Source organism: Microtus ochrogaster, chromosome 2, assembly GCF_000317375.1.
Source record: "Microtus ochrogaster isolate Prairie Vole_2 chromosome 2, MicOch1.0, whole genome shotgun sequence".
In the NCBI taxonomy this organism is placed as follows: Eukaryota; Metazoa; Chordata; class Mammalia; order Rodentia; family Cricetidae; genus Microtus; species Microtus ochrogaster.
This window is the reverse complement of record NC_022010.1, coordinates 14,238,771-14,250,808: the sequence shown is the minus strand read 5'-3', so window position 1 is coordinate 14,250,808 and position 12,038 is coordinate 14,238,771. Positions and strand designations below refer to the sequence as shown.

At 49.7% G+C, this 12,038-nt stretch overlaps 1 protein-coding gene across 1 annotated transcript in view; it reads left to right on the top strand.

Moving 5' to 3' along the window:
* Positions 1 to 8,685, top strand: part of Bcl7a (BCL tumor suppressor 7A) — a 35,654-nt gene extending 26,969 nt beyond the window's left edge. The window contains exons 6-7 of the mRNA XM_005344422.2: positions 4,345 to 4,466; positions 5,776 to 8,685. Coding sequence (XP_005344479.1) covers positions 4,345 to 4,466; positions 5,776 to 5,847 — 194 coding nt within the window. The 3' untranslated portion in view covers positions 5,848 to 8,685. The remainder of the gene's footprint in view (positions 1 to 4,344; positions 4,467 to 5,775) is intronic.
* The last annotated feature ends 3,353 nt before the right edge of the window (positions 8,686 to 12,038 follow it).

Below are 12,038 nucleotides of genomic sequence, written 5' to 3'. Positions count from 1 at the left end.
CCAGGACAGGCTCCAAAGCCACAGAGAAACCCTGTCTCGAAAAAACCAAAAAAAAAAAAAAAAAAAAAGATTTATTATGTGTATATATAGTGTTCTGTCTGCATGTATGCCTGCAGGCCAGAAGAGGGCGCCAGATCGCATCACAGATGCTTGTGAGCCACTATGTGGTTGCTGGGAATTGAACTCAGGACCTCTGGAAGAGCAGCCAGTGCTCTTAACTGCTGAGCCATCTCTCCAGCCCCCAAACTGAACCAGTTCTAAGTGAAAAACAGTTCACCAGTGTCTAGAATATTCTGTCTCCTCAGTCCACAAAGAAACTGCTCATACAGTATAATCCCTCCCATGCCTTGCTCATAATGACCAGTTTGCTGCGTGCGTGTGCTGATGAGAGTGGACACGTTACATAAAGAACGTGATGCATCTTGTCTTCCACCCTGTCTCTGCTGCTGTGGCCGCTGTGCTATATAATCCAGGCCAGCTGGCCTTGCCCTTCAGAGCCAACTAGTCTCCTGTCTCCACTTCCCATCTCTCTGGGTCACAGGAGTGCTGGTTTACAGATGTGTGCTGCTACACCCTGATTTTACGTGATTCTGGGGAGCAAATCTGGATTTTTAGGCTTGTGTGTGACTAGTACCTTTACCGCCTGCCCCCAGCTGTCTCCCTGGCCTTCCCCTGTAAGGAAGACCACATTTTGTTTCTCCCTTTGGCTGTTCCCACTGTTGCTGTCATCTTTGGGAATAGTGCCACTGTGGCGTTCATAGTCAAGACTCTGTGAGTCTCTGGTTTTAGTTCTTTTGAAAATAGAATTTCTGGGTCGTGTGTTTAAGTTTTTGAGGAACTGCCGTTAATGTGGATTTTCAAGGCAAATCTAAGCCAGACGTTCAGGCCTGGGGCCTATAGTCACAACATGCAAGAGACTACAGGTGGAACCAGCCTGAGTTGTGCAGTGAGTTCTAGGCCAGCATATATAATAAATAAGTAGATGATACTAAACTCTGAAAGAATCTCCAGGTTTACGGAAAGTTTGAGTCTGTGTCCTAGATAATCCACCAGTTACTTCCACCTAGAGTTAATTTGCAGTTGGGGAGGGCATGTTTTTGAGGTAGGTTGTTACTACTGAGCCCAGATTGGCTTTGAACTCTTGCTGCCCTGTCTCGGCCTTCCAAATGCTAGTTTTTTACACAGCCTTATACCACTGGCCAGGGTGGCTATTGTTAACCTTGTATTTATAGGGGAGGCAGGGATCTTGGACAGGATCCCATGATTCACCAGAGGCAATGGCAGTGTTTGAACTTAGATCTGTCTCTAAACTTCATCCTTCTGCATCCCGAGTTGTAAGTGGAGTACACCCCCTCCCCACCCCCGTGGCTGTAAGGAAGCCCAGCACAGGAACTCTGGCCAGCCATGGAAAGACGAGCTGCTGGTCTGGATAGGAACGGAGTGCCAGTAGGGCCTGGAGCTCCTACCCGCCCTGCATGCTAGCCGTCTGCACCCCCACTTGCCTCAGACTCGAGACAGCTGCAAAATCCAAACATGAATATCTAAGTACTATGGGCATAGTTCATGTTTGGATTTTGCTCTTTGTTATTCCTCTGCCTCGGAAAATAAGCCGTGGTTGCTTAGTAGGCTTTTAAAACCAGGGTGAGGCTGGATGATGGTGGCACACGCCTTTAACCCCAGCACTCAGGAGGCAGAAACGGATGGCTCTCTGTTAGGTTGAGGCCAGCCTATTCTACAGACTAAGATCCAGGACAACCAGGGATACACAGAGAAATGGTATCTCGAAAAAATTTGAAGAAGGAGGAGGAGGAAAGAAGAAGAAGACACACTGTCTCAAAAAAATTTGGAGGCAAAGAAGACATAAGGCATAAAACCAGGGTGAGGGCTGGAGAGATGGCTCAGCAGTTAACGGTGATCTGAGTTCGATTCCTAGCACCCATGCTGGGCATTTGCGACTCCTGTAATTCTGGTTCTCAGGAATCCACCACCTGTAGCCTTTGCATACTCCTTCACTGAGGTGCACAAGCCCCCTCCAATTAAACTTAAGTGCCAAGCACACGCCTTTCATCCCAGCACTCAGGAGGCAGAGGCAGGCGGATCTCTGTGAGTTCGAGGCCAGCCTGGTCTACAAGAGCTAGTTCCAGAACAGCTAGGGCTGGTACAGAGAAACCCTGTCTCGAAAACCAAAGTAAATAAATAAGTCAAATCTAAATTGATAAGTCAGGGTGATCTGTCGTTGTGGCCTTGTGTGAGCAGCTCAGGCTCAGGTGGGATTCTGCAGGCCCTCCTTCCCTTATTTCCAGAACATAGAGGCATGCACCACCGCTGCCCGGCACAGTTGATCTTAACTTTTTTTTTCCTCTTTTTTTCAATGGCTAGTTGTAAAAAGCGGCACGGGTCCAGTAGTGCCTGTGCCGCTACAAGACGGTACATAAGCCGGGAACTAAGCTGGAGACTTAAACAGAGAGACGGGGGGGGGGGGGTGTAAGTCATGGGTCACTCTTGATACAAGAGTGCCACACTTTATTGTGCTCAGGGGCAGCTTATATAGGGATCCTTAGCCACACCCAGCTCTCAAGATCTTTCAGCTGCAGACCTCATCAGAACTCACTCCCCTGCCATCAAGGTCTCGTGCTCAGAGCAGCTCTGGGCACAGGTGTTTTGCTCAGTTCACTCCAGCAGGCAAAGGGTCCCTGTGTAAGCTGCCTCTGAGCACAATAAAGCGTGACACTCTTGTATCAAGAGTGACCCATGTCTCCGTGTCTCTGTGTGTGTATGTGCACGCGTGTGCATGCGTGCGTGTGTATGTGTGTGTGTGTGTTTTTAAGTCTCCATCTTAGTTCCTGGCTCGCTTACCGTCTTGTAACACGGGCGCTACAGGACCATTCTACTGTTTACAAGTGAAGGCTCCCAGCGAGATCGGATTTTTACAGCTAGTCATTACTCTGGTCACAGGAGAAATGTCCTTAATTATGAAGAGGAATTTTAGGCTAGGGATTTAGTTCAGCTGGTGGGGTACTCACTTGGCCAAGCCTTCAGGAAGCGCTGGGTTTGATCCTCGGAACTGAATACACTATGGCAGTTCACACTTGTGGTCCCAGCATTCAGGAGGTGGAGTTCGCAGGACAGAAGTGCAAGGTTATTCTAACTACTTAGAGATTCAGGGCTGGTCTAGGGGGCGGCAAGATGGCTCAGCAGGTGAAGGTGCTTGTCCCCGAGCCTGCCAACTTGAGCTCAGTCGCCAGAACTCACATGGTAGGAGATTCTATCAGGTTGTCCTCTGACCGCCGCATGCTCTCTGTGGCAAGTAAGCACATACAGTAAATAAACAAATGTGGGGGGCTGGAGAGATGGCTCAATGCTTAAGAGCACTGGCTGCTCTTCCAGAGGTCCTGAGTTCTATTCCCAGCAACCACATGGTGGCTGACAACCATCTGTAATGAGATCTGGCGCCCTCCTCTGGCGTGCGGGCATACATGGAGGCAGAATGTTGTATAAATAAATAAATCTAAAAAAAAAAAAAAATAGCCGGGCGATGGTGGCGCACGCCTTTAATCCCAGCACTCGGGAGGCAGAGGCAGGCGGATCTCTGTGAGTTCGAGACCAGCCTGGTCTACAGAGCTAGTTCCAGGATAGGCTCCAAAGCCACAGAGAAACCCTGTCTCGAAAAACAAACAAACAAACAAACAAACAAACAAATAAATAAATAAATAAATAAGCAAATGTGGGGGATTTGTTTCTTTTCTCCTTTTTTTTCTTTTCTTTTTTTTTTTTAGATTAGAGGCTAGGAATATGGCTCAGTGATTAAAAGTATGTGCTGCTCTTGCAGAGAACCCTGGTTTGGTTCCAAGCACCCCCTTGGTGGCTCAGAACCATCTGTAACTCCAATTCCAGGGGATTAGATGTTCCTCCCTGGCCACTGCAGGCAATGGGCACAAATGAGGTGCACAGGCATAAGTGCAGGTACAGCATCCATCCGCGTAAAAGAGAAATAGCCCTTCGAAAAACACAAAAGCCTGCTGAAGTCTCTGTGGGAGCCAGGAGATGGTTGCTATGGTGCCTGGTGCCCAGCAGAGGGCACCAGACACTGGCAGCATTGCGTACAAAGTAGTCCTTCAGGCAGGGTAGGTATGCATGGAAGGAGGGTTGGAGACCCCCCTGTGGCTTGGCTATTGATAACTGCCTTGCTACCCGATAAACGAAAAACTTCTCAAGTTAGCCCATCTAACTCTGGAAGTTCTTAGCCACAAAACTACCCAGATCCAGGTATTTTCGTATTTGGCGCATCTGGTGCTGCTTCTCATGCGTCTGAAAACAGCTTCTGTCGTCTTGCTCTTTGCTCAGATGCTTCTGATGAGCAGAATTCACAGTCTTCGATGGAAAACTCAATCAACAGCTCAGAAAAAGCGGAACGGCAGCCATCTGCAGAGTCGGGGTTGGCAGCAGAAACTTCGGCAGTCTCTCAGGTATCCATCCGCAGTCAGCCTCGGTGGGGCAGAGCTAGGCTTCTCCATGGTCCACTAAAGTCGAGCTGCTTCACTGTCGGACAGTTGGAACGCTGCTTGTCCATTGGACAGCGGCTGAATGTGTTACCCCTGTCACCAGGGCCACCGTGCTAGGAGGGACTCGTGGTCCTGCCTCAGGAAGCCTCTGGGGTGGAGCATGCACACTCATGTTCTAGTCTCTGCTATCCTCTGACCTCTCTGCACATGTTACATGCACACATGTCCATGTGCACGCCCAGTACATATAAAGAATGAATGTAATAAAACATTAAATTAAATTCCAAGGTAGTGAGGAAGAGAACCTGCTTCCCTGATGCCAAGCCTTGTCCGGAGTCCTCAGAGAACGCTCACTCAGCCTTCTGTTTGGTTCTGATGCCCAAACTGGTGCCTCTTTGACACAGTTAACACAGCACATGCTACAGACCAAGCCCTGTTCCAGGACTAGGGTGGCTCAGGCAGAGAAGTTTTATAGACAGACGCAGGACACTAAGCCTCTGTCTGGACAGATGGCGTGGGTTGATGCAGAGAAACATGAGAGGAGCCTGGGTGACTTGGGCTCTCTTTAGATTGAGAGGAGTCTCCTGGACCTGAAGTTTGAGAACCATGAGCTCAGGAGAGTACAGGCTTCGAGGGGTGGGATGAGTGGAAAGAGGGGGCTGTCCAGGCACAGGCTTTATTCCATGCCTGTGGTAACATGAAGACATCGCAGAGGCCAGGGAGCGCCGTTTGGTCTCGGGTGATGGCTGAGGTCTGAAAGGCCAGAGGTGACAGCTGGTGAGTGAATACCCTTTGGGGTGTCATAAGACTTCTGGGGAATTCAGTGACAAGGATGGACCCCTTTCCCCAGATTGAGCTCAGCATTTGCAGCAAGCCGGGTGCCTGTACCTGAGGGACAACAGTCCACACAGCACCTTCTGCTCGGGTGCTTACCTACACGGTTACAGACAGGAAGACTAGTCACAAGGGAAACATGGTCTAGGCTTTGTGCAATCAAAGGCCAGGGCTAAAAATACAGAGGGGACAGCCCGTGTCACGGTTCAGAGTAACAGTGGTCATAGAGTAGGTGGGTTTCACACGCTCTCCAAAGCATTTGGGTTTCAAGTTTGCCGTGTCTCTGGAACCTCCCCTCCCCCCAGGGAGAGCTCATGAGGTTGACAGAGCTAATTAGTTTTCCCTTGCTTCCCTCTGGAGCCAGTCTGCTGTTCCACCGGTGTCCTAACTGCCCTCCCTGCTTATACTGACCCCAGTCCCTTCTCTTCTTCTCCCGAAGGATTTGGAAGGAGTGCCACCCTCTAAAAAGATGAAGCTGGAATGTTCTCAACAGAACTCTGAAGAGATGTAGATGCCCAGTGGAACCCTTTGGTCCATGTTTCATGGCAGGTACATCAGCAGGCTTAATTCTAGAACGCTGCTCAAGCGATTCCTCTTGGGCGTGAACAGAACTAACGTTTCAAGTTTACTAAGTGCAAATCCAAGAAAAACCTAGAACGGTGGAACTTCTCAGACGCTGGCGAGCTCTGCTGTGAAGCGAAACACTCGAACCTTCAAGTGACTATCCTTGGGAAGTGGGCCGACAGCTCAGGAGTGTCTGCACACTGTCTCGGAAGCCAAGATTACATTTGTGTTGCTGCTGTATCCCCTGCCCCAACTTCTCTATTTAATGATATAAGCTATTTGAGGGTGGTACCAGTCAGGAATTTGCTTTTCATAGGGGCTTTTTCACTCTTCAACCAATTCCTTCCGCTTTCTTTTTTTGTGCCTTGTACCCTAGAGGTTACCTCTGGCATGCTTCCTGGTTTTTGCATCTCTCCTGGCAAAGTGCCCATTCATTTTGGTTGGCTGCTGCCCCCTTCCTGTCTCTCTCCTCCCTGCCCCGAGACTGCTTCAGAGCAGGTGGGGTACAGAACAGGAGATCAGGCACCTTCAGTGGCTTCTGGTTCAGGTGGGCAGTGTTTGGGCACATCCCGCACCCTACCTGGAGCCAGCCCCAACTCCCAGGGCCCCTAGGGCTCTAAGTCTCAGCCTCACTTCCCAAGGGCTGGCCTCCTTGGTTCGGGACACGCCCTCACCTCCTGGAGCCTTGGAGGCTAGGGGTTTGCAAGCCACAGTAACCCAGATTGACATGCAAAGCCTTTAGATTCTTCTGGCACTTCCACCCTATCTCCCCCACTCTAGCCACCACTGGCACTGCTTTCTCCAGGCCCTCCAAGGACAGAATGGCTGACTGCAAGCTTGTCTCCTTAGGATAGTACAGGGCTGGGGAGGTTGGGAGCAGGCAGCAGGAATAGCTGGTGCTGAACTCTCCCACAGGACATTGCTTGGATTTCAAATCCATGGAAACCTGATGCCCTTCGTCCCTGTCCTCCCACACCCCAGATCCCAGGCAAGATGCTCCTGGCATCATGTTCTGACTCTCAGAGGCAACAGGTGGATGGAGTCTCGTTCCCAGCACGAGCTGTCAGCCTCCACTGGGGAGCGGACCTTAACAATTGGGCCTCAAAGGCCAGAACCAAGGCACCGAGGAACTGGGAAGATTTGCACACAGCCCCAGAAAGGAGCCACAGAGGCTCCCTCTTCCCCTGCCCTCAATTGCACCGAGACAGCTTTCTCTCACTCAGTGGAGACACCCCTTGGACGAGCTGCCCAACTGTTGAGTTCTGAGGCCTGGTTTGCTCTTAATTCCTCCACGGACCCCTCAGACCTGACGGCTTCCCCCGGCTTCTTTCTGCACTGGAGCACTGACTCCCTATGAGTTGTATGTTGGGGTGGGGGGAGCGGGGTGTTTGTTTTTGTTTTGTTTTTTGTTTTGTTTGCTAACTGGTGCATATTCAGGTACCACCTTGTGACGTGTGGATCTTTCTCCCAATCATCATGAGAAGTGTCTGCCAGGCTCCATTTTCTAAGAGTTTCTGAGGGGAGGAAAGCTCCAACTTCTTTTTCTGTTTTCAAGGGAGCTGTCTATTTCCTATACTCACGAAGAATCAAAATGTTCCTGAATTTTAAATACCTCATACAAAAATATCTCCTGAAATAAGGGAAGAAAAAAAAAACTTTGAAATCTTAATGTTGAAGTTAGCAATGCTAAAATGTTTCTGTCTTAAAAAAGAAAATTCTTGTACTTAGCAATTTTGCCCCTCAGGCAGTCAGTTCTATGAAGAACTGTGTTCTGTGTCTTTGCTGGAAAGCAACCAGATGCACGACCTCCAACATATCTCAAGGTCAAGGCGGCTTTACCTCCAGATTCTAGAGCTAGGGCAACATTTTTATTTTGCAGCAAAACTCCATTTTGGTGAAAGATGAATTTGGATATTTATTTCTTTTTCTGGGAAACAAGCGGTTACAACACACAGCTGAAGGAGAGCCCAGCACATGCATCCACGGAGCCAGCAGGGCGGCCAGGGCCACCTGCACCTCTTCTGTCCACTGCAGCCTCTCCGGACAGTCAAGAGGAGTTGCCGCGGTTGAGGATGAAGACAATGACGAGGTCCACGGTACCGAGGCTGTATTAGTTTTTCTCTGAAGTGCCTGAAGGTAGGAATGGGCCGTTGATGGGGACCATTCGGGTGCCCCCGACGGCCACGCCAGGCAAAGAGCCAGCAGCCTTGCACTGCACGCTGGCCAGGAAAGCCTTCCACGCGGAGCGGTCAGACTGCAAAATCAATGTGCTTCCTTCCCCGCCACGGTCCTCTCTCCGGAGCCGATGGTCCCCATCCCCGAACCCCCGCCCTCATCCCCGCCACAGAATCTAAGACCTTTCATCTGGCCGAGCCAGGGGCTGGGGATCCTAAGCAAATGCCTTCCGTGGACATCAGGCCCCATGGCCTAAAGGGCTCCCAGGGCAAATATCCCCCAAAACTTGAAGGTGGGGGAATGGCGGCTACACATTCCACAAAGTGCTGGCACTTACACCCACAACCTGGAAGGCTATTGACCGGTTCCTAGAGGGTGGTGACTGCCCATCAGACGGTGTCATGGTTTGGAATGTTAGCTATCGCCGAGGACCTGGTTAGAGATATAAAGACCTTTTTTTCACTGTTACCTTTTTTTCCCTCTCTTACAGTTTTTTTTGGTGTGTTGTACAGCAGTATGATTTTTCTCTTATTTATTCCATCGGTAGATATTGTTTGTACAATGTACAATGGTTTCATTTCAGAAAATAAAAAAAAATTCAGATCATGAGTTCCGTGGCTTAACCTATTATAATAAAGAATAAAATCGGTGCATAAAGAGGATGGATGCCTGCTCTGGCTGCTTCGGCACAAGTCTGGAACGTTCCTTGTAGGAGACTCTGCTGCCAGCCAGAGTTATGATAGCTGCCATTATTAAACACCGGGTGGGTGCCAGGCCAGCCACTAGACACTCCTTTTTGTGGGTGTGTGTTGTCAATCACCTTGTGCACCAGAGTAGACAGCAGGGTTGTACCTTGTACAGGTTATGTGGCCAGGGAGAGCTCCAATCTATGTTTATACCTGCGAGCCAGGACTGGGCAGGCTGAGGCAGGGTGATTGCTGAGAGTTCAAGGCCTGGGTTACTTAGCGAATAGCAAGCTAGCCAGGGCTACATAGCAGACCCTACCTCCTGGGCTCAGTCCTCAGCACCAGGTAAAACAGCGTGGTCACACCAGGAAAGGGAGCAGGAAGGTTTAGAAGCTCAAGGTTTAGCCAGGCAGTGGTGGTGCACACCTGTAATCCCAGCACTTGGGAGGCAGAGGCAGGCAGATCTCTGGGAGTTTGAGGCCAGCCTGGTCTACAGAGAGTTCCAGAATAGCCAGAACTGTTTCACAGAGAAACCCTGTCTCAGAAAAAAACAAAAAAAAAAAAACAAAAAAACTAAAACAACAAAAAGAAGTTTGAGGTTTTCCTATCTACATAGCAAGTACCAGGTGAGCCTGGGATACAGGACACCAAAAGAGAAAAAAAGCAGATTCTGTCATGGCAGCAATTCTGGTGAGCAAATACTGAAGGGTGTGAGGAGGAAGAATCAAAGCCAGCTTCCACCATATCTTTAAGGCAGAGGCAGGCAGATATCCGAGTTCCAGGCCAGCCTGGTCTACAGCGTGAGTTCCAGGACAGGCACCAAAGCTACAAAGAAACCCTGTGTCGAAAAACCCAAGGGGAGGGCTGGAGAGATGGCTCAGAGGTTAAGAGCATTGTCTGTGCATTGCCTGCTCTTCCAAAGGTCCTGAGTTCAATTCCCAGCAACCACATGGTGGCTCACAACCATCTGTAATGAGGTCTGGTGCCCTCTTCTGGCCTGCAGGCATACACACATACACACAGACAGAATATTGTATACATAATAAATAAAATAAATATTTTTAAAAAAAAAACCAAGGGGAGGGGCAGCTGGAGAGCTAGTCTGCAGGGGAGGGGAGGGGGCTGGAGAGCTAGTCTGCAGGGGAGGGGGCTGGAGAGCTAGTCTGCAGGGGAGGGGGCTGGAGAGCTAGTCTGCAGGGGAGGGGAGGGGGCTGGAGAGCTAGTCTGCAGGGGAGGGGCTGGAGAGCTAGTCTGCAGCTTTTGCTATCCTTGTGCAGGACTGTGGTTCTGCTCCTTGTACCCACAGAGCAGCTCACAGCCATCTATGACTCCAGTTCTACGGGGCCCAACACACTCCTGGCCTCTGTAGGTACCAAGCATGCATGTACATATTTGCAGGTAAGACATTCTGAAAAGTGAGCAAATCGTCAAAGGGTGGACAGCAGCTGGGGGTGCTGACGAGAGGATTTGGCCCTGTGACTCACATTCCTAACGCTGCGACCCTTTAATACAGTTCCTCATGTGGTGACCCCCCCGGCCGTAAAATGAGTTTCGTTGTTAGCCAGATAGTGATGGCAGCACACACCTTATTTGTCACAGCGCTTGGGAGGCAGAGGCTGGTGGATCTCTGTGAGTTCAAGGCCTGCTTGGTCTATATAAGTGAGTTCCAAGACAGCTGGGGCTACAAAGAGAAACCCTGTCTGGAAAAATAAAAAATAAATAAATAAAAAACTTATTTTCGTTGCTACTTCATAACTAATTTTGCTACTGTTATGAATCTAATGTAAATGTCTGTGTTTTCCGATGGTCTTAGACGAACCCTGTGAAGTGGGTTGTTCCACTGACCCCACAGGGGTCACGACCCACACATTGAGAACCTCTGAGTTACAGGAAAAGGCCCTAGTGAGCTGAGTTTGATTCCTAGGCCCCCACATGGTAGAAGGAAAGAACTGACTGCCACAGCTGCCCTCTGACCTTCACACCCACCATGGCACATGTATATCTGCACACATGCGCACAATAAATGTAATTTAAAAAAAAAATCAAAGGTCTTGGTTTATAGAGTGCTTGCCTAACAAGCTTGAAGCCCTAGGTTTGATTCTCAGCACCACACAAACAGGATTGGTACAACCCTGTAATTCTAGAACGTGCTGGAGGATCAGAAGTTCAAGGTCATCCTCAGTTACGCGTTGTGTTTGAGTCAGCCTGGGCTAAAGACCCCCCCCCCAAAAAAAATTGAATCTTCAGCATTTTTTCTACGCTATTTTCTCTGGGGGGGAGTTCTCCTGGTTTTTGCGTTTTTATTTTGGGGTTCATTTTTTTTGCTTTAGGATTTTTAAGACAAGGGTTCACTCTCCAGCCAGGACTAGCCTTGCACTGTTCCCCTTTGGATTGCAAGGGAGGTCCCCACACTTCAGGTCTTGTTTTTGTTTTAAAGTAGGGTCTTGCTATGGAGCCTAAATTGGTTTAGAAGTTGTGATCCTCCTGTCTCGGCCTTTGAAGTGTTAGGGTTAGAGGTCTGTACATAGGTATATGTACCACCATGCCTGGCTCAAAAAAAAAAAAAAAGTCCCAGCCAGCTGGTGGTGGCACATGCTTTTAATCCCAACATTGAGGAGGCAAAGGCACTCTGTGAGGTCGAGGCCAGCCTGGTGTACAGAGTGAGTTTCAGGACAGGCTCCAAAACTACACAGAGAAAGCCTGTCTCGAAAAACAACAAAACTTCCCCCTCCTTCCAGATCTGTGTTCCCTCGTGGAGATTACTGCTGCTTCCTCCGCTGTAGGAGGAGCTAGCCTATAGGAGAGACTCACTGGATTATAGTGGGGACACAATTGTAGCCTCGCCTTGACCGTACCTGGGCTTCTGGTCACTGGTGGTCAGGCCCAAAGCAGGACCGCCTGGCTTGTTCCCAGCAGTCCCTCATGGGCTTTTTCCGGCCTGTGCAATCTCACTTCTTCCAGCCGAAACTTGGCTCTGGTCCCGGGTGGTGAGCGTAGGAAGTTTGTCCAAGAGGTCTGGGAAGATGAATGTTTTCTTGTAGCTAACAAACGGCCTGTCCTTCCCGCTCCAGTCGTCTTCGCCGTGTACCCAGGTTTTTACCAGAACTGGTCGCTAGGCTAAATCAACTCCCACCAGGGAAGGTTCAACTGTACAAAACACAAATCACAGGGACTTTGTTTACTTAATGGGGGAGGGGGCGGGGGGAGATAGCGGAATCCACTGGCACAGCTGGTGCACTTGAATGTGCACCAAGCCTTGTTCCTGGCCTGCTCGCTC